The 19,919-nt window shown below is 38.4% G+C and overlaps 1 protein-coding gene across 3 annotated transcripts in view; it reads right to left on the bottom strand.

The window, feature by feature from the left end:
* The window catches only part of ROS1 (ROS proto-oncogene 1, receptor tyrosine kinase), a 118,879-nt gene that overhangs the window by 62,028 nt on the left and 36,932 nt on the right, over nucleotides 1–19,919 (bottom strand). For all 3 annotated transcript variants that reach the window (XM_087865415.1, XM_087865414.1, XM_087865416.1), the window contains exons 14-18: nucleotides 19,456–19,668; nucleotides 18,597–18,707; nucleotides 17,166–17,344; nucleotides 15,158–15,349; nucleotides 11,679–11,779 (exon numbers count right to left, since the gene is read on the bottom strand). In XM_087865415.1, the coding sequence (XP_087721541.1) occupies nucleotides 11,679–11,779; nucleotides 15,158–15,349; nucleotides 17,166–17,344; nucleotides 18,597–18,707; nucleotides 19,456–19,668 (796 nt within the window). The remainder of the gene's footprint in view (nucleotides 1–11,678; nucleotides 11,780–15,157; nucleotides 15,350–17,165; nucleotides 17,345–18,596; nucleotides 18,708–19,455; nucleotides 19,669–19,919) is intronic.

Here is a 19,919-nt window from a genome sequence, read left to right on the forward strand (position 1 = left end):
TATAGAGAACAAACCGATAGTTACCAGACAGGAGGTGGTGGGGGATGGGTGAAATAGGTAACGGGCATTAAAGGGTACACTTACCATGATGAGCACAGTATAACAGTGTATAAAATTGTTGAATCACTATATTGTATATCTGAAACTAATATAACATTGTATGTTAGCCATACTGAAATTAAAATTAAAAACTTAATAAAAATGAAAAAAAGAAAAATAAACAAGCAAAAATGTAATTCCTATTAAAAAATCTCTGCCCTAGAGCACTATAGTTTGGTTTACTTTAACCCTTTACTGACCATCTATTTAACTATGTGACATTATGCAGATCTGCACATCTCTGGATCTCTTTCCTCATCTATGAAATAAAATGACCTCTAAATTATCTCTCTAAATCCTGTTCTCTAATGATTTAATGTCCTATATTTTAATTTGAGATCTATAACTGCTCCCTTAAAATTAAAAACATGTTAGCTGTTTATCAACTTTTTTTTTTTTTTAAGACAGGAAGATGGGGGAAGGGACAGAGAGAGAGAGAATCTCAAGAAGACTCCATGTCCAGCACAGAACCCTACATAGGGTTCAATCTCATGACCTGAGATCATGAACTAAGACAAAATCAAAAGTCAGACGCTTAACCAAATGAGCCACCTAGGCGCCCCATTGTTGGCTGTTTAAACTAAAAATAGTAACAAATATGGATTTTATGCTGTAGGTAAAAGTAAAATATATGACAACAAGTACACAAAGGGTAATAATTGCAATATATTGTCATAAATTTTTTTTAAGTTAGGATCCACACCCAGCATGAAGTCCAGGGCAGGGCTTGAACTCAAAACCTTGGGATCAAGACCTGAGCTGAGACCAAGAGTCTGATGCTCTACCAACTGAGCCACCCAGGTACCCCTTGTCATAAAATTTTTAATTCATGAAATTAAAATATTTTGAATATTTACTGCAATAAATTGAAGATGTTTCAGTAAAAAATGAATATATATTCTCTAAAGCAATGTAAAAAAAAGTATAAGTAGATGTAATCAAAACGTCATGAGAGGATGGCATACTAAAAATGATTTTATTCACCCTCAAAAATGGAAAAAAATAGAACAGAGGAGCGAAGAACTGGTGAGACAAATGGAAGTCAAACACCAAGATGGTAGATTTAAACCCAAATACATTAATAATTATACTAAATGTAAATGAACCAAACATCCAATTAAAAGACAGAAATCAGACTGCTTAAAAAAGAAAAACCCTATATGTTGTTTATAAGAAACATACTTTAGAGATAAAGTCAAAACTGATTGAAAGTAAAGGGATGGATTGAGGTGTACCATGCAAACACTAAGCTTAAGAAAGCTGCTGTGGCTATACTGATATCAGACAGTGATCCCTAAGATGAAGAGTAGTACCATAGACTAATGAGGGTATTTTATAGCAATAAAAGGCAATATAATAAAGTATATAAATAACAATATAAATACAAAGCACCCAGACACATCAACTAAAGAGAACTATAGGCAAATCTACATAGTCGAAGACTCTAACACCTCTTTCTTAGTGATAGATAATACAAGTAGACACAAGTATTTTAACTACACTATCAACCAATTTATGTACTTGACAGTTATAGGCTATTATATGAAAGAAAAGCAGAATAAATATTCTTCTCTAGTGGCACATGGAACATTGACCATGACATACCCAAAGGGCCATAAAATAAGCCTAAATAAATGTCAAAAGATTGAAATTATATGGAGTATGTTCTTTCACCACAATGATACTAAATTAGAAATTAATAGAAATAATACCTAAACAATCCCAAAATACTTCAAAACTAAGCAACATACATTTTAAAAATATATGGATCAGAGAAAACTAATAAGGGAAATTGGAAAATATTTTTAAATCAATGATAATGAAACACAACATACTAAAATTTGTGAAATACAACTAACATGGTCTTTAAAAGAAACTTACAGCTTTAAATGTCAATATTATAAAAATATTAGTGGAATTATTTGAACACGATGACTTCTCCCTTCATCTTAAAAAGCTACAAGTAGAAGAGGAAGTTATACCTAAAATAAGTAAAAGAAGAAATAATAAAAATAATACTGGAAAGGAGTGAAATAAAAAATGGAAAAACAGAGAAAAATCAACAAAACTAGAAGATAGTTCTTTAAAAAGATTGATAAATTTGATAAACCCTTAACAGGAGTGATCAAGGAAAAAAGTACCAATATCAGAGATATAAGAGGACATCACTACAGACCTTCTAGACATTAAAGTGATAACGTGGGACTACCATTAAATTTAATTTGATAGCTCATTCAAAATGGATAAATTCCTTAATAGACATAAATTACCAAAATTGATTTAAGAGGAAATAAAAATTTAAATAACCCTAGATCCTTAAAATATATTAAATTTATAATCAAACAATTTTCCACAAAGAAAACTCCAGGCCCAGATGGATTCACTGGGGGATGCTATCAAAACTTAAGGAAGAATTAATATCAATGCTAGAAAAACACTCAGAAAATTGAGGAGGAGGGATCATTTTAAAAGACTACTATAACCCTCACTAAACCATTCTGCATGAAACCAGAACAGTGAATTTAGCAATGAATCAAGATACAAAGTCAATATACAAAAATCAATTGAATTTCTCCATCCTAGTAATAAGCACTTAGAAAACGGAATTTTTGAAAACGTCACCTATAAAGCATCAAAAAAATCAGATACTTAAGGATTAATTAGTGAAAGATGTGCAAAACTTCTACATTTCTACACTGAAAACTATAAAACACTGCTAAAAGAAATTAAAGAAAACCTAAATAAATGGTGAATGATACCATTTTCATTGATTTGAAGACTCAATATTTTATGATGTCCATTCTCCCTAAACTTATAAGAGATTTAAAATTCCAACAGGCTAGGGCCATCTGGGTGGCTCAGTTGGTTAAGTGATGGACTCTTGGTTTGGGCTCAGGTCATGATCTCAGGGTTTGAGATCAAGCCCCACGTCAGGCTCTGCACTCAGCCCAGAGTCTGCTTAAGATTCCTTCCCTCTCCTCCTGCCCCTCATCCTTCTTGCATGAGTTCTAAATAAATAAATAAATAAATGAAACCTTTTTAAAAAGTCCCTACAGGCTTTATTCCAGAAATTAGTAAGATGATTTTTTAATTTGTTTAGAAAGGCAAAGGATGAAGAATAGCCAAAACAAAAATATTAAAAAAGAAAAACAAATTGAGGACTTAATGTTACCTATCTTTAAGTCTTTTTTTAAATTTATAGTAATCAAGAAAATGTACTATCTGCATGAGACTAGACAAATTATCAAAGGCCAAAAATTGACCCAAAAATGCTCAGTCAAATAATTTTGAACAAGGGCACCAAAGCAATTAAATAATGAAAGGCAAATCCTTTTAACAAATGGTACTCCAGGGGCACCTGGGTAGCTCAGTTGGTTAAACATCTAACTTGATTTTGGCTCAGGTCATGACCTTAGGGTTGTGAGATGGATCCCTGCATCAGGCTCCACACTGGGCATGGAGCTTGCTTAAGATTCTCTCTCTCTGGGGCACCTGGGTGGCTCAGACGGTCAAGCATCTGCCTTTGGCTCAGGTCATGATAGAGTACCTCAGGGTCCTGGGATAGAGCCCTGAGTCAAGCTCCCTGTGAGAGTCTGCTTCTCCCGCTTCCTCTGCCGCTCCCCCACTCTTGCTCCCCCTCTCTCCAACAAAGAAAAACAAATTGTACTAGAACAATTGGAAATTCATATCAAAAAAAAACATCTAAAAACCGGTATCTAAAAGTCATATCTAAAAAGCAATTTTGGATGGATCATATATTTAAATATAGAAGTTAAAACAATTAAAAAACCATTATATAAAATCTTCATAACCCTAGGATAGATGAAGATTTCTTATAGAAGACACGGAAAACACAAACCATAAAGAAAATAATTGATAAATTGGATAAGTCAAAGTTAAAAACTTCTGCTCACTAAAACATACCACCAACAAATATATAGGTAAGTCAAATACTGGGAGAAAATATTCACAATGACTATATTTAACAAAGGACTTATATACAGAATACTTAAAGATCTCCTGCATCTCAAAAATGAAAGATATACAGTCAATTAGTGAGAAAAATATTTGAACGGCCACATCAAAAAAGAGGATATATAAATAGTCAATAACAAATTAAAAAGTGGTCAAAACTGTTAGTCATTGTCAAGTGTAAATTAAAAGCACAATGATACACTGCTACACACAACAGTGAATGGTGAAATTAAAAAGAAAGCCAAAGCCAACTGTTGAGAGGATGTGGCAGAACCAGAACTCTCATACAACTCTCGGGGGAATGCAAAGTAGTAAGAACCCTTTGAAAATGAGGAAATTACTTAAAAAGTTAAGCATATATCTCCCCTATCACCCAGCAATTCTAGTCATAGGTATTTATCCAAGAATATGTCCACAAAAAGCCTTGTCTATAAATATTTATACAGTTTTATCCATTATCACCAAAATTGGGGAGCAATCTAAATGCACATGAAGGATATGCAAACTATGATATGTTCGTGCAATGGAATTCTACTCAGCCATAAAAAGGGAAGATTAAGACACATAACAACATGGATGAATCATAAAGATATTATGCCAAGTAAAAGAAGGCAGGAACTAAAAGTGCATATTTCAGGGGCAGGGGGTAGGGTTAGGGATTGATTGGGAGGGGAGCAGAAAAATTTCTGTGATGATGGAAATGTCTGTGTCTTAAAATGTATTTGCCAAAACTGATGTACTGGAATACTGAAGATCTGAGCATTTGATGTCATGTATATTACACCTAATTTTCAAAAGCAAAAATGGGATTCCAGTTCCAAGATGGCAAAGGAGCAGGAGACCTAAAGTTCATCTGGTCCCAGGAATTCAGCTAGAGAACTACGAAACCATTCTGAATACCTATGAACACAACTGCAGAATGAAGAAAAGAGTAGCAGAAACTCTATGAACAGAAAGGCAACCACTTTCTGCAAGGAGGAGAAAAGATGGCGGAGGAGTAGGGGATCCCTTTCTCAGCTGGTCCCCTGAGTCGAGCTGGATATCTACCAGACCATCCTGAACACCCACGGAATCAGCCTGAGACGCAGGAAGATACATCTGGATCTCTACAAACGAACATCTCCAGTGCTGAGTAGTGAGGTACGAAGTGGGGAGCCATGAATCTGCGCACAGACATTGGAAGATAACCGGAAAGGGAAGGGAGCCAACACGCTCAGGCACCGGGAAGCGGTAGCCACCTGCACGGGGGAGCGGGCCAGACTCGTGGACCAGCACCTGCGAGAGAGCGACTGAGACCGTGAGCCCAGGAACACGCACGACCAGACTGAAAACCGAGCTCCGGAGCGTTCACTGGAACTGGACTGAAACCAGGAGCTCAGGAGTGCATGCGCATCCAAACTGAAAACCGGAGCTCTGGAGCTCGCACAAACCTCACTGAAACAGGGATCTCGGGAGCGCGTGTCGGAACCGGGGTTGGCTGGCGGTGTTAGAAGCACAAAGGACAGAGAGGTGCGGGCCCTGGAAGGAAGGGCTGGGAGAGCGGCTGCAGGAAGCACAACCCGGGATGCTGCAGGGTTTTTAGCAGCACCGACAGAAACAGAGTTAAAGTGGCCAGGAGAGCTCAGTAGAGAGCAGACTGCAATCTCTCTGTTCTGAGACAGAGGCTAGGATACAGCCACTGCTGCTCTGATTCTCAGAAGAGTCACAGAAAGCCGCCAGAGAACAAAAGCCCGGAAATACAAGCTCACATTGTGCCCATCCCCATCCCCCCTTGCAGGTGACAGGGAGACTCTACCCAGATAGGGTTGCCTGAGTATCAGCACAGCAGGCCCCTCCCCCAGAAGGCAGGCTGAAAAATCAAGAAGCCCACATCCCTAAGGTCCCTATAAAACAAGTGCACACTGCCTGGGTCCTGGTCAATAATTTGGGCTCTGGGCATCCCCGCAACCTCTCCTCATCAGAATGATGAGGGGAAATCCCCCCCAGCAAAGAAAAGATAATGAGTCTGTGGCCTCTGCCACAGAACTAATGGATATGGATATAACCAAATTGTCAGAAATGGAGTTCAGAGTAACAATGGTCAAGATGATGTGTAGGCTTGAAAAAAATATTAATGAAAATATTAATGAGAATATAGAATCTCTAAGGGCAGAAATGAGAGCAAATCTGGCAGAAATTAAAAATGCTATGAATCAAATGCAGCCTAAACTAGGCACTCTGATGGCGAGGGTAAATGAGGCAGAAGAACTAATTAGTGAATTGGAGGATGGGATGGTAGAAGAGAAAGTTAAAACAGAAACTTGGCTCAAAAAAATCTGATCTCAAGAATGTAGATTACGGGAGATTACTGACTCAATCAAACGTTCCAGTGTCAGAATTATTGGCATCCCTGAGGGGATGGAGAAAGAGAGACGTCTAAAAGAGATATTTGAACAAATTGTAGCTGAGAACTTCCCTAATTTGGCAAAGGAAACAAGCATTCGTGTCCTAGAGGCAGCGAGGACCCCTCCCAAGGTCAATGAGAACAGACCTACACCACATCACGTCAGAGTGCAATTCACAAATATTAGATCCAAGGATACAGTACTGATAGTGGCCAGGGGGAAGAAAATCCTTACATACAGAGGGAAAAATATCAGAATAACATCAGACCTGTCTACAGAGACCTGGCAGGCCAGGAAGGGTTGGCAGGGTATTTTCAAAGCTCTATCTGAGAAGAACATGCAGCCAAGGATCCTTTATCCAGCAAGGCTGTCATTCAGAATTGATGGAGAGATAAGGACCTTCCAGGATCGGCAGAAACTGAAGGAATTCATAACCACCAAAACAGCCCTACATGAGATATTAAGGGGGGGTTCTATAAAAGTAAAAAGGCCCCAAGAGTGATATGGAACAGAAATTTACAATCTATAGAAACAAAGACTTCATAGGAAACATGACATCATTAAAATCATATCTCTCAATAATCACTCTCAATGTGAATGGCCTAAATGCTCCCATAAACGCAAACAGGGTTGCAGATTGGATAAAAAGACATGACCCATCCATTTGCTGTCTACAAGAGACTCATTTTGAACCTAAAGATACATCCAGACTGAAAGTGAAGGGATGGAAAACCATCGTTCATGCCAATGGACCTCAAAAGAAAGTTGGGGTAGCAATGCTCATATCAGACAGATTGGATTTTAAACTAAAGACTATAATTAGAGACACAGAAGGGCACTATATTATTCTTAAAGGATGTATTCAAGAAGTGGATTTCACAATTATAAATATATATGCCCCCAACAGGGGAGCAGCAAGATACACAAGCCAACTCTTAACCAGAATAAAGAGACATATAGATAAAAATACACTAATAGTAGGAGACCTCAGCACTCCACTATCAGCAATAGACAGATCACCTAAGCAAGAAATCAGCAAAGAAACAAGAGCTTTGAATGCCATACTCGATGAGTTGGACCTCATAGATATATATAGAACACTACACCCCAGAACCAAAGAATACTCATTCTATTCTAATGCCCATGGAACATTCTCAAGAATAGACCGTGTTCTGGGTCACAAAACAGGTCTCAACCAATACCAAAAGACTGAAATTATTCCCTGCATATTCTCAGACCACAACACTCTGAAATTGGAACTCAACCACAAGGAAAAATTTGGAAGAAACTCAAACACTTGGAGACTAAGAACCATCCTGCTCAGGAATGACTCAATAAACCAGGAAATCAAAAATCAATTTAAACAATTTATGGAGACCAACGAGAATGAAAACATATCGGTCCAAAACCTATGGGATACTGCAAAGGCAGTCCTAAGGGGGAAATACATAGCCATCCAAGCCTCACTCAAAAGAATAGAAAAATCTAAAATGTAGTTTTTATATTCTCACCTCAAGAAGCTGGAACAGCAACAGAGGGACAGGCCTAATCCATCCACGAGGAAGCAGTTGACCAAGATTAGAGGGGAAATCAATGAATTAGAAACCAGGAGTACAGTAGAGCAGATCAACCGAACTAGAAGCTGGTTCTTCGAGAGAATCAATAAAATTGACAGACCACTGGCAAGACTTATCCAAAAGAATAGAGAAAGGACCCAAATTAATAAAATTATGAGTGAAAAAGGAGAGGTCACAACCAATACCAATGAAATTGGAAGGATTATTAGAAACTTTTATCAACAGCTATATGCCAATAAATTAGGCAATCTGGAAGAGATGGAGGCCTTCCTGGAAACCTATAAACTACCAAGACTGAAACAGGAAGAAATTGATTTTTTAAACAGGCCAATTAATTATGAAGAGATTGAGTCAGTGATAAACAACCTTCCAAATAACAAAACTCCAGGCCCGGATGGTTTTCCTGGGGAATTCTACCAAACATTCAAAGAAGAAATAATACCTATTCTCCTAAAGCTATTTCAAAAAATAGAAACAGAAGGAAAGCTACCAAACTCATTCTATGAGGCCAATATTACCTTGATCCCCAAACCAGGCAGAAACCCCATCAAAAAGGAGAATTACAGACCGATTTCCCTAATGAATATGGACGCCAAAATCCTCAACAAGATCCTGGCTAATAGAATCCAACAGTACATTAAAAGATTATCCAACATGACCAAGTGGGATTCATCCCTGGGATGCAAGGGTGGTTCAACATTCACAAATCGATCAGTGTCTTAGATTTTATCCAGAAGGAAAAATTCAAAAATCATATGATTCTCTCAATAGATGCAGAAAAAGCATTTGACAAAATACAGCATCCTTTCCTGATTAAAACCCTTCAGAGTGTAGGGATAGAGGGTACATTCCTCAATCTCATAAAAATCATCTATGAAAAGCCTACAGCAAATATCATTCTCAATGGGGAAAAGCTGGAAGCCTTTCCCTTAAGATCAGGAACACGACAAGGATGCCCACTCTCGCCATTATTATTCAACATAGTACTAGAAGTCCTTGCAACAGCAATCAGACAACAAAAAGGGATAAAAGGTATCCAAATCAGCAAAGAAGAAGTCAAAATGTCTCTCTTCGCAGATGACATGATACTCTATATGGAAAACCCAAAAGAATCCACTCCCAAACTATTAGAAGTTATAGAGCAATTCAGTAATGTGGCGGGATACAAAATCAATGCTCAGAAATCAGTTGCATTTCTATACATGAATAATGAGACTGAAGAAAGAGAAATTAGGGAATCCATCCCATTTACAATAGCACCAAAAACCATACGTTACTTTGGAATTAACTTAACTAGAGACTTAAAAGATCTATATTCTAGAAACTATAAATCACTCTTGAAAGACATTGAAGAAGACACAAAAAGATGGAAAAATATTCCATGCTCATGGATTGGAAGAATTAACATAGTTAAAATGTCCATGCTACCCAGAGCAATCTACACTTTCAATGCCATCCCAATCAAAATACCAATGACATTTTTCAAAGAACTGGAACAAATAGTCCTTAAATTTGTATGGAACCAGAAAAGGCCCTGAATCGCCAAGGAACTGTTGAAAAGGAAAAACAAAATTGGGGGCATCACAATGCCGGATTTCGAGCTGTACTACAAAGCTGTGATCACAAAGATAACATGGTACTGGCACAAAAACAGACACATAGACCAATGGAACAGAACAGAGAACACAGAAATGGACCCTCAGCTCTTTGAGCAACTAATCTTTGATAAAGCAGGAAAAAACATCCGGTGGAAAAAAGACAGTCTCTTCAATAAATGGTGCTGGGAAAATTGGACAGCTACATGCAAAAGAATGAAACTTGACCACTCTCTCACACCATACACAAAGATAAACTCCAAATGGATGAAAGACCTAGATGTGAGACAGGAATCCATCAAAATCCTAGAAGAGAACATAAGCAGCAACCTGTACAACATCGGCCAAAGCAACCTTTTTCGTGACACATCTCCAAAGGCAAGAGAAACAAAAGATAAAATGAATTTATGGGACTTCATCAAGATAAAAAGCTTCTGCACAGCCAAGAAAACAGTCAAAAAAAACTAAGAGGCAGCCCACGGAATGGGAGAATATATTTGCAAATGACACTACAGATAAAGGACTGGTATCCAAGATCTACAAAGAACTTCTCAAACTCAATACGCGAGAAACAAATAAACAAATCATAAAATGGGCAGAAGATATGAACAGACACTTTTCCAATGATGACATACAAATGGCTAACAGACACATGAAAAAATGTTCAAAATCATTAGCCATCAGGGAAATTCAAATCAAAACCACACAAAGATACCACCTTACGCCAGTTAGAATGGCAAAAATTGATAAGGCAAGAAACAACAATTGCTGGAGAGGATGTGGAGAAAGGGGATCCCTCCTACATTGTTGGTGGGAATGCAAGTTGGTACAGCCACTCTGGAAAACAGTGTGGAGGTCCCTTAAAAAGTTAAAAATTGAGCTACCCTATTACCCAGTCATTGCACTACTGGGTATTTAACCCAAAGATACAGACGTAGTGAAGAGAAAGGCCATATGCACCCCAATATTCATAGCAGCATTGTCCACAATAGCTAAATTGTGGAAGGAGCCGAGATGCCCTTCAACAGATGACTGGATTAAGAAGATTTGGTCCAGATACACAATGGAATATTAGTCAGCCATCAGAAAGAACGATTTCACAACATTTGCAGCAACATGGATGGGACTGGAGGAGATAATGCTAAGTGAAATAAGTCAAGCAGAGAAAGACAATTATCATATGGTTTCACTCATTTATGGAACATAAGAAATAGGAAGATCGGTAGGAGAAGGAAGAGAAGAATGAAGAGGGGGGTAAACAGAAGGGGGAATGAACCATGAGAGACTGTGGACTCTGGGAAACAAACTGAGGGCTTCAGAGGGAAATGGGTGGGAGATTGGGATAAGCCGGTGATGGGTATTAAGGAGAGCACATATTGCATGGTGCACTGGGTGTTATATGCAAATAAGGAATCATGGAACACTGCATCAAAAACTGGGAATGTACTCTATGGTGACTAATATAACAAAATAAAAATTATTTAAAAAAAAAAGAAATCCATGAAAGCAAAAATAAAAAATAAAGAAATAAAAATTTTTAAAAAGCAAAAATGTAAAAAAAAAAAGTATAGGAAAAAAAATAGGGAAAATAAAACCTGACAGACAGTGCTATTACAGAAGATGTGGTGATGCCAACGAGAACTGGGGCTAAGTTTGAGAACACAGATCAAGAGAATAACGCATGTGCTTCTTTCCACTCTGGTTTTTATGTGTGCCATACAGGATGATTTCTGCCTAACTCCATCATGTATGCTCTGCTTTGTTAAGGAAAGGGAAAAACATATCCATCCATTTCCTGGGCTCTCGAGAAGCATTCTTCTCAGTGTCTCCACTGGACCTTCTCTCTACCCATCACAGGATTCACCAGATTCCACTGTAAGTAGCTGTTCACAAACCTATCTTTCCCCACAAGCACAATGCCTGCAGAAACAGTGGATAATTAGTAAACGTTTATTAGAAGAATAAATGAATTCCCATGCATTATCACATAACTAAGGCCATAAGTCATTCTCATTCTCAACCAGTTGTTTTCAAGGGCGATTACTTACCTCTGCCCCCGAAGAACAGCTGCGTACAGATGAATGCATTGACTGTCTTGAACCAACCAATACAGGAGCCCATCGCTAAGGTCTAAAGTTAGAGCAACTACCTAAATAGAAAATAAGGTAAGAAAATGAATCAAATACATGTCTGGAGGATACCTTTGTGAATAAGTCACACCTACACAATAGACTTTAATATCTTCTTTGGAATAAAAAACTCAGTGATTTTTACCTTCCACTGAATACAAAATTATGTGAGTGTGCCTATTGTTATGAAATTTGAATGTAGACACTGGTTTTCTAAAAATCCTCAAAAGGCAGGGACTTCTATAAATTTAGCTCTGGTGGTTCTCAAAGTATGATTCTCGGACCCACAGCATCAGCATCACCTAGAAACTTATCACAAATTCTCAACACATTTCAGGTCCTACTGAATCAGGAACTTTGAACCACAGTGTTAAGCCTTGCCTAAAGCTGGCCAGAAATTTGGACTCTGGCCACATCAGCCAATGAATTTCATTGTTGTTTTAATCTGTTGTTCCCAAACATGGATGCACATTAGAATCATCTGCTGAGTTCTTTAAACCCCTTCAATTCCCAGAGTGCCTCCTATTAAGTTATAATCTCTGGAGTTGGAACCCAGTTTCCAGTGTGTTTTCAAATTCTCCAGATAATTCCAATATGTCACCAAGCTTGAGAACCAAGGTCTTAAGCCATTTTAAATTATATTTTCTGTTAATTAAACCAAAACATCCTGACACGTTTAAAAAATATAATACACACAGGGTTTTTATGTGTTATAATTAAATAGAGTCAGGTATATATAAAGTTCTATTTCCAGCTAACATCTGAAAACCACTCCTTACTAATCTTTCCTCGTCTTCTTGAAATGGTGCCTGTCTTAATTTTATGTCCAGTTGTCTAGGTAAGGCCTGAGGAACGACTGCTTCTCTTATGAAACAGACCGCATGGATAGAAGTTACAACACAAGGGAACTATTTGCTTTCTTTGGCTTTACAGGTATTTTTCAAATAAGCTGAGATTGCCAGGTGCCTGACCTCAGAGTGGTTGACTGTTTCTAGAGCAGACCTAGAGGCTAAGAGGAATCAAGGATTAAAGTTGATGACTATGTCTTTAACAAGACACCGCAGCATAAAAACAAAAATGATGAGCCAGTGAGAAATGTAAAAAAGAATACAGCAAGGTATCCAAGAACTGAAAATTCTTGCTGACAGGTTCCCCAAGGCCTGCTCCAAAGGCCCATCACTGCGAGAAACTCCAGGGGTCATATATATCACAGCCTCTGTCTTCAAGGAAACTCAACCTCCTCCTTTCCCACAAGATTAAACAACAACAACAAAAACCCTATTCTAGCAATCCCCAGCCCTTGGGAAGTTGCATCATGTCCTTGCCTCAGGCTAAAAGAAATGTACTGACTATTGTCTCAGTTAAAGTAAAATCGGGTTCATCTGGTTTGGTTATTTATAATGAGATGCACTCGAGTTTTCCGAATTACAAAGTCTCTTTTATCTCTTAAAAAAAGAATACTCTACAACTCCCTGTTCTAGAATACAGCAAGCAACTCGAGCTCTAAGCAAAATTCAGGTGTTGAGTCATTACCTCATTCCTTTGCATCTGTGGTTTGGGCCCATATTTAAACAGAGCCAGAGGATGTTCCATAAATCTTCGGTAACCGTTGTTATGTTTAATAATGCCCATGCCTTGGAAAGGATCCTTTTGATCGAAACTAAAAGCTTGAGGTTTAATCCTGTGGTAAAATGTACTATGTACTAGGAGCCCGCCCGATCCATCAGATGTGGCAAAGGGTATCTGTTCACTTTAGATGAGAATCTCGTCGCATTCTCCCTTTGAATCACACAAATATCAAGTCTTCCTCTAAGTAATCGCTGACTACTTTATTATACCTGCTGACAGCAAAGTGTCTCCTGACTCCGTGATAAGTCTATGAGTAACGTATGAAGGAATGACAGTGAAATGGAGAGTTTTGCTCAGTGCAAAATGTGTTACCTTCAAAACACCCACTAGCATTAACGGAAGCAGATGGGTAAGACATCAAACCATGGACCCAGAACACAGATTTGTATAAGCAGCAAGGCTCGCCAGCCAGTGAGAGGACTTGGATTGGGGGTTTAAGCAAGGGTGTGCTTCCCCAAACATGCTGAGAAATTTAATTTCTCACTCATTCACAGAAAAGTCCCCAGGGCCACTGTAGAACTTTCCTGAGTGAACATGTCTCAAATGACCAGATTGGACCAGTAGGGGAAATTACTGACAAAGCCCCAGGAATAGATAAAAAGTTACTCCTGAGATAATATTATCTTTAATAAGCTTTTATGAAAATAAAAGTGCTTTGCCCCAACACTTATTATTGAGGCATAAAAAATATACTCTCCTGTATTCAGACTGAAGTGGCCCCAAAATAGAATTAAGGGATGTTTTCATGATCTGACAGGAATGATTAATCTCTGAATATGTGTGTAAATTTTCATTTCTTTTAAATGTCTGTGCTATAATCTGTATATGCAAATAAGGTCTTTGAAATACCCTAGGAATTACAGTCCACGTATCCTGGAATTGGAGATCATGTAACTCACAATTCGTTTGTTTATAAATGATCTGGTATATCTATATTATGTGTATTTTATCTCTATTGGCTGAAAAAAATGATTAAAAAATAAGAAAAACTTTAAGGAATATTCTAGGTTGAAATAGGATGAATACTTTTCTTTTTCATGCTTTTCTAAATTCCTACAGCAAACATATGTTACTGCTATGATCAGGAAACACAAAATTTAGAAATTAAGATGAATAGCTACAGGGTTTTAAGAAAATAGGTACTGCTCCTAGAAGTTGAGCAAGTAACATGTGCTTAGAAGCATTCCTATATCAGGTGTGTTTTTCAGATTTAGTTACGGTAATAAGAACTTAACTATTAAGTGGTTACCATGTGCCTGGAACTATTCTCAGTACTTCCCATTAATTATCTCATTTAATCTTTGCAACAACCCTAAGAAGAAGGACAATTGCTAATATTCCCATTTTTCGGATAAGGAAACAGACAAAGAAAAGTCAAATAATTTGCCTAGGAGTGATGCAGTTTTTAGAGCAGTCAGTACCCAAAATTGATGGAATATAAGAAAACATCTAATCATTACCCAACAAGAAGCTCTAAAATATCCAATATAATTCCTGAGAACTATAAAAACAGAAATTAAGATGCTTTTAAGTATGGGTCCATTCAAGATAAAGCAAATTACAAAATTCTCCATATCGTATTTTTATTTATTTAATCATTATGACAATTAAATGAGACTTAGAGAAATTTTGGTTATACCAACATCTGGACAGTATTTCCTTTCAGATTCTACCTGAACTATTCACAATAAGCAGAAACAGTAGTCATAACTGTATAATAGCACTATTTAATATTACTAAGTGATCAAATCTTATTTTTAATTCGTCACCTTTTTCCCAGAAATCCAAGGCTGTGCCTGTAGTATAAGGGAACTTTCTCCATTTAGCCTGGTACTTTCCACTGAGTATAATGTGGTCCAATAGAGAAAACCTCCAACTGCATCCACCACCATGTCATTCACCAACAACTTCACATGAGTCACAATGTCTGTGTGCCCTGTCAACAGAGACTGCCTTTGTATCTAGAAAACATAAGTGTACGGTGGGTTAATAATTTTCACATGACATGGTTATTTCTGAGTAGCTTATTGCAATCATTAGTAAACTGCTCCATTCACCCAATCCCGAATATTTATTAGCACTATGTGCTCAGTAGTGCGCAAACCCTTGGGGACATAATAGTCACGGGGAACACCCTCGTGGAGCTCATCTCTTTTCATGACTCTAGAAAAAAGGGAGGCAAATTGATTTTGACTTAAAATGTTTACTTTTCCTAATCATACAACCAGACAATTGAAAAACTGCTAGATAAGAATGCATTTGATTGGACTCTTGAGAAGATGTATACATCCTGATAAATGATGATGTCTCTCCTTTCTCTTCTCTATCGGTATATTTCCCTAATATTAATTACTGCCATTACTGCATACCTATTATGTGTCAGGCAGTGTATATTTTCATCTTTAAAATATTAGCTTCTGTAACCCTAACATTATAAAGGATTTCTATCTCAAGTTAACCAGGTTCAAAGAAGTTAAGTAATTTTCCCTGGGGTTAAACAATTTTGTAAGAGATAGAGCAAACACTTGAAAGCAGTTTTTACATCTACTCTTCCACTTCCTCCTTCAAAACTATTTTTAAACTAATCCATTTCAGGGAGTATTCTCAGATTTACCCCATTCAACTCCATTCCACCTGCATATCGTTGGCACTTATGAATTCAGACTATACCACATTGCTTTGTCTCTAAATACATTGCTTTGCATGCTTCTTCTATTATTTTATATATGTTTTTTATCTCGTCAAAAGTACAAGGACGAGTAGCGATGGTTTGCACAACAGTGAACATACTAAAAAACACTGTGTTTTATACAATAAAAGGGTGAAATTTATTGTATGTGAATTGTATCTCATAAAGTTGAATTTTTTAAAGCATATACATGTCTACTACTTACTTTATATTCCCTACTACGCCTATCCTCATGGCTTTCAACACATTGGTAGTAGATACACGATTGTTGAGTGAATAAATGGACAATTAGTGCCCTCCTGATTAGAAAATGACTCCAGGATAATATTTCTTGACCGGTCAGACCACTATTCTCATCATTAGCCATCCTTCTCTTCGAAGTCTACCACTACGCAGCTGCGCAGGATGGCTTCCTTTTGCATCCAGCTACACTTTCCAGCCTCTCCGCCCTACTCTGCGCCCCCGGAGGCTGGGGCTATAGACTGCATCAGCTGGACTCCTCTGGCTTCCAGGGACCCGCAGCCAATGGACGCACTGACAGAAGATCAGAGGGGAGAAGGAAAGAAGGCCAGGTGGCCTTAGTCACTCAGATCTGACAGTGGCTGGGTTTCACGTCAGCAGCTCCTATAACTACAGCCCTCACCAGCTTCTTCCCCTCAGCCCCCCGGCCCCCATCTGCCTGAAGGTGGTTGTATCTTCCCCCACTTCCTAGCCCCGGGCGTGCTTCCACATCCTTTGCTCATTTCCCTTAGCCTTCTCCACACCTTTGAAAATAGTCGCTTCTCTGGGTTTCCTTTAATCATGCCTTGGGGTGTGTCATCTTCCTCCAGGACACTGACCCACAGGTGAACGTTTTCATATATTTAAGATATTACTGAAAATAGAGAACTAGTATACCAAATAGTGATATAAAGCTTCCTTTCCATATAAATATCTCTTAATTAAAAAGTGAGTAGGTTTGGAGACAATATTAAATAAATAATAGCATAGGTGGTATCCAAGGATGAAAAAGAAATCATGAAAATGACATGGAAGTCACCGAAGTGGGTATTGTTCTAAAGCATCCAGAATGCTGAGCTTTAACTTACCACGTATGTCTTTCCAGCCCAGTAGAGAAACTGACCCAGCCAATCAAAGGCTAAAGCCCCTGCTCCTGTGATGTTGGATATGGGATAGTTTTCTGAGACATCCGTCCCGTTCAGCAGCCACACGTAAACATCCCCTTTCATGTCGCTGTAGTAGAGGCTGTTGTTATACCAATCCATGTCTCAAAACAAAGTGAATTGGTAGCAGTTATTTCTCAGGCACGCCAGCATAAGTGTGGTGAGTCCACCCATCACACATGCATCTCCATATAATTGTAAAGCGCATACGAACATGATATTCATTAGAACTTCAGGGATCTGTCAAGAATGTTTCAATAATGTTCTTGCAAAATCTCAACCCCTGGGACTACGGAGAGGGATTAATATTCACTGAGCCCCACGTCTTTGCCAGACATTGTCCTGGACACTTAACACACCTCACTTACATCTGAAAACAAAGGTATGAGTTAGGAATTATCCCCGTTTTCGGGGCGCCTGGATGGCACAGCGGTTAAGCGTCTGCCTTCGGCTCAGGGCGTGATCCTGGCATTATGGGATCGAGCCCCACATCAGGCTCCTCCTCTATGAGCCTGCTTCTTCCTCTCCCACTCCCCCTGCTTGTGTTCCCTCTCTCGCTGGCTGTCTCTATCTCTGTCGAATAAATAAATAAAATCTTTAAAAAAAAAAAAGGAATTATCCCCATTTTTGACTTGGTAAACCTGAGACTCAGTGAGATTATCTCTGCCCTAGGCCTCACAGATTCAAACAGTAGAAGCCCAGATTCAAGACAACTCCAAAGCATCATTCTTTCTACTGTGACCACACTGCTTCCTAAGTCCAAGTCCTCCCTCTATTGCTCAGAAATGCCGTACTTTTAGTGGCCCAGCAAATAGAACAAATAATTCACGTAATTAGAGAAAATGTCTGCAGGCAAGCTCACCGGTACACCATCCCACAATGAAGACTTTCCTTCATCCTAAGGTCTTCAAGGCAAAATCGCATACTTATTACTTAATAATCGTCTTTGTCAAGAAATTATTCTTCCACTTTACTTAGAACTTCACGCAACCATTCCTTGCTTCAGTCTTATAGCGACTATAGTAAATTACTTAAGTGTAGCTGTTTTCGTGGAACCAGAGAGGTTGTTACCTCGAGATAACATTGAGAGGTTCAAATACAGGAGAACTATATCAAAGCCTTACTAAAATGGACATAAATCAATAAATAGCCTCACATTTGAAATAATAAATAACACCCATACAGGAGAACTGGCATTTTCTTAATGGCATCACTGGTAGTGTAGTTCAGTCAATGTTTTTTCCTTTCGTTATTGACCTTATACCAAAACACTCAATTCTTTGGATGTATCGAAGAGCTTAGGAGGTCTTATATGTGGAAACCTGACATCCAAGTGGACAAGGATTTGGTGGTTACCTGACACATTTCCTATATCAGAGGATAAGAATTCTCCTGGGCCAAAGCTATTCAATGGCTTACTCCAAAGACCATCTTCTTTCACAGCCATGATAAATGGTGGTTCTGAAGCTGTTTGGTGAAAAAGAAATTAAAAGAAATATCACAGAAAGCACATGTTTTAAGGTACACATCTTATACCCAAGATTTCCTTTATAAGGTAGAAGACTATTGACATTTGAAAAATACTATGGAAGGATATGAGTGATTACATCTGCTTAACAGAATTATCTATTGTATTAATAGATATTGTATTAAGAGATAATTTTCTGATTTTTACATAAATAATTGAAATTGAATGTGAAGAGAAATGTGTGGTGATACTGCCTCCATAGCAATGCCATGGTCATGGCACCATTTCCCCTCCCCCTTTGGCTATTGGTTGCCATGGCTCCATGCAGAGCCCCCAGAAGTCATGGTGATAACAACAGCAATATAAGTGTTATAGTTCTCTTTCCACATTCTTTCAGCCAAGAGGGTGGAGTTCAGCATAATTTACAGCCCTCAACGTCTCTCACCATGACCTTCAGAGTTCAAAGGGTATTAATTGCTTCATAAACCATGAGAAAGAAGAAAACCATAAAGAAGAAGAAAATTATATTGTTTCCTCAAAGATCTCTTGAAAAAGTTAAGATAATAATTTAGAAACATAAATTAAATATCACACAATGCTTTATTTGCTTTCCTCATGCAGATAATAAACACATACTCAACAGATCCACGCATCCTCATTCCAGTTTCTTTACCACATCGGAGTTAAGGACACAGGGAATAAACCCATTTTGTCAAAATTACTCCTAAATCAAGAGCATGTTCTCACCTGGCACCAGGGTAGTACCCACCGACGGCTCTGACCAAGGGCCCGGCCCCTTGGGAGAACTGGCTCTCACGGAAACTTTGTATTTCGTAGCACTCTGCAGCTCGGGCACATGAAGCATGGTCCCACTGATGTTCGAGAAAACATGAGTGGTTTCAGGAAAGTCTTGCATTGATACTTTCACCTCATAAATCCAGTTCTGCCAGGCAGAGGGGCCTAATCAGAAGAGTTAAACCATATTACTCACCAGGATGAGCGAGCCAAGGGCAAACAAAAGGCTGTCCATGAATTCATCTACAGCTTCATCTTGAGTGGAAGGGTAATTGGGCAGTAAACATGCTACCTGCTAGTCGCCAGGGTTACCCTGACGATAGGACTAGGACACTGTCCATTCCAGCCACGCCATAGTCCATGCTCCCTCGAAGGGGACATCATTTCCAACACATCAGAGTCAAAGCTCAGTCAAA

Source organism: Ursus americanus, chromosome 11, assembly GCF_024610735.1.
Source record: "Ursus americanus isolate L20-20 chromosome 11, mUrsAme1.1.p, whole genome shotgun sequence".
NCBI classification, from domain to species: Eukaryota; Metazoa; Chordata; class Mammalia; order Carnivora; family Ursidae; genus Ursus; species Ursus americanus.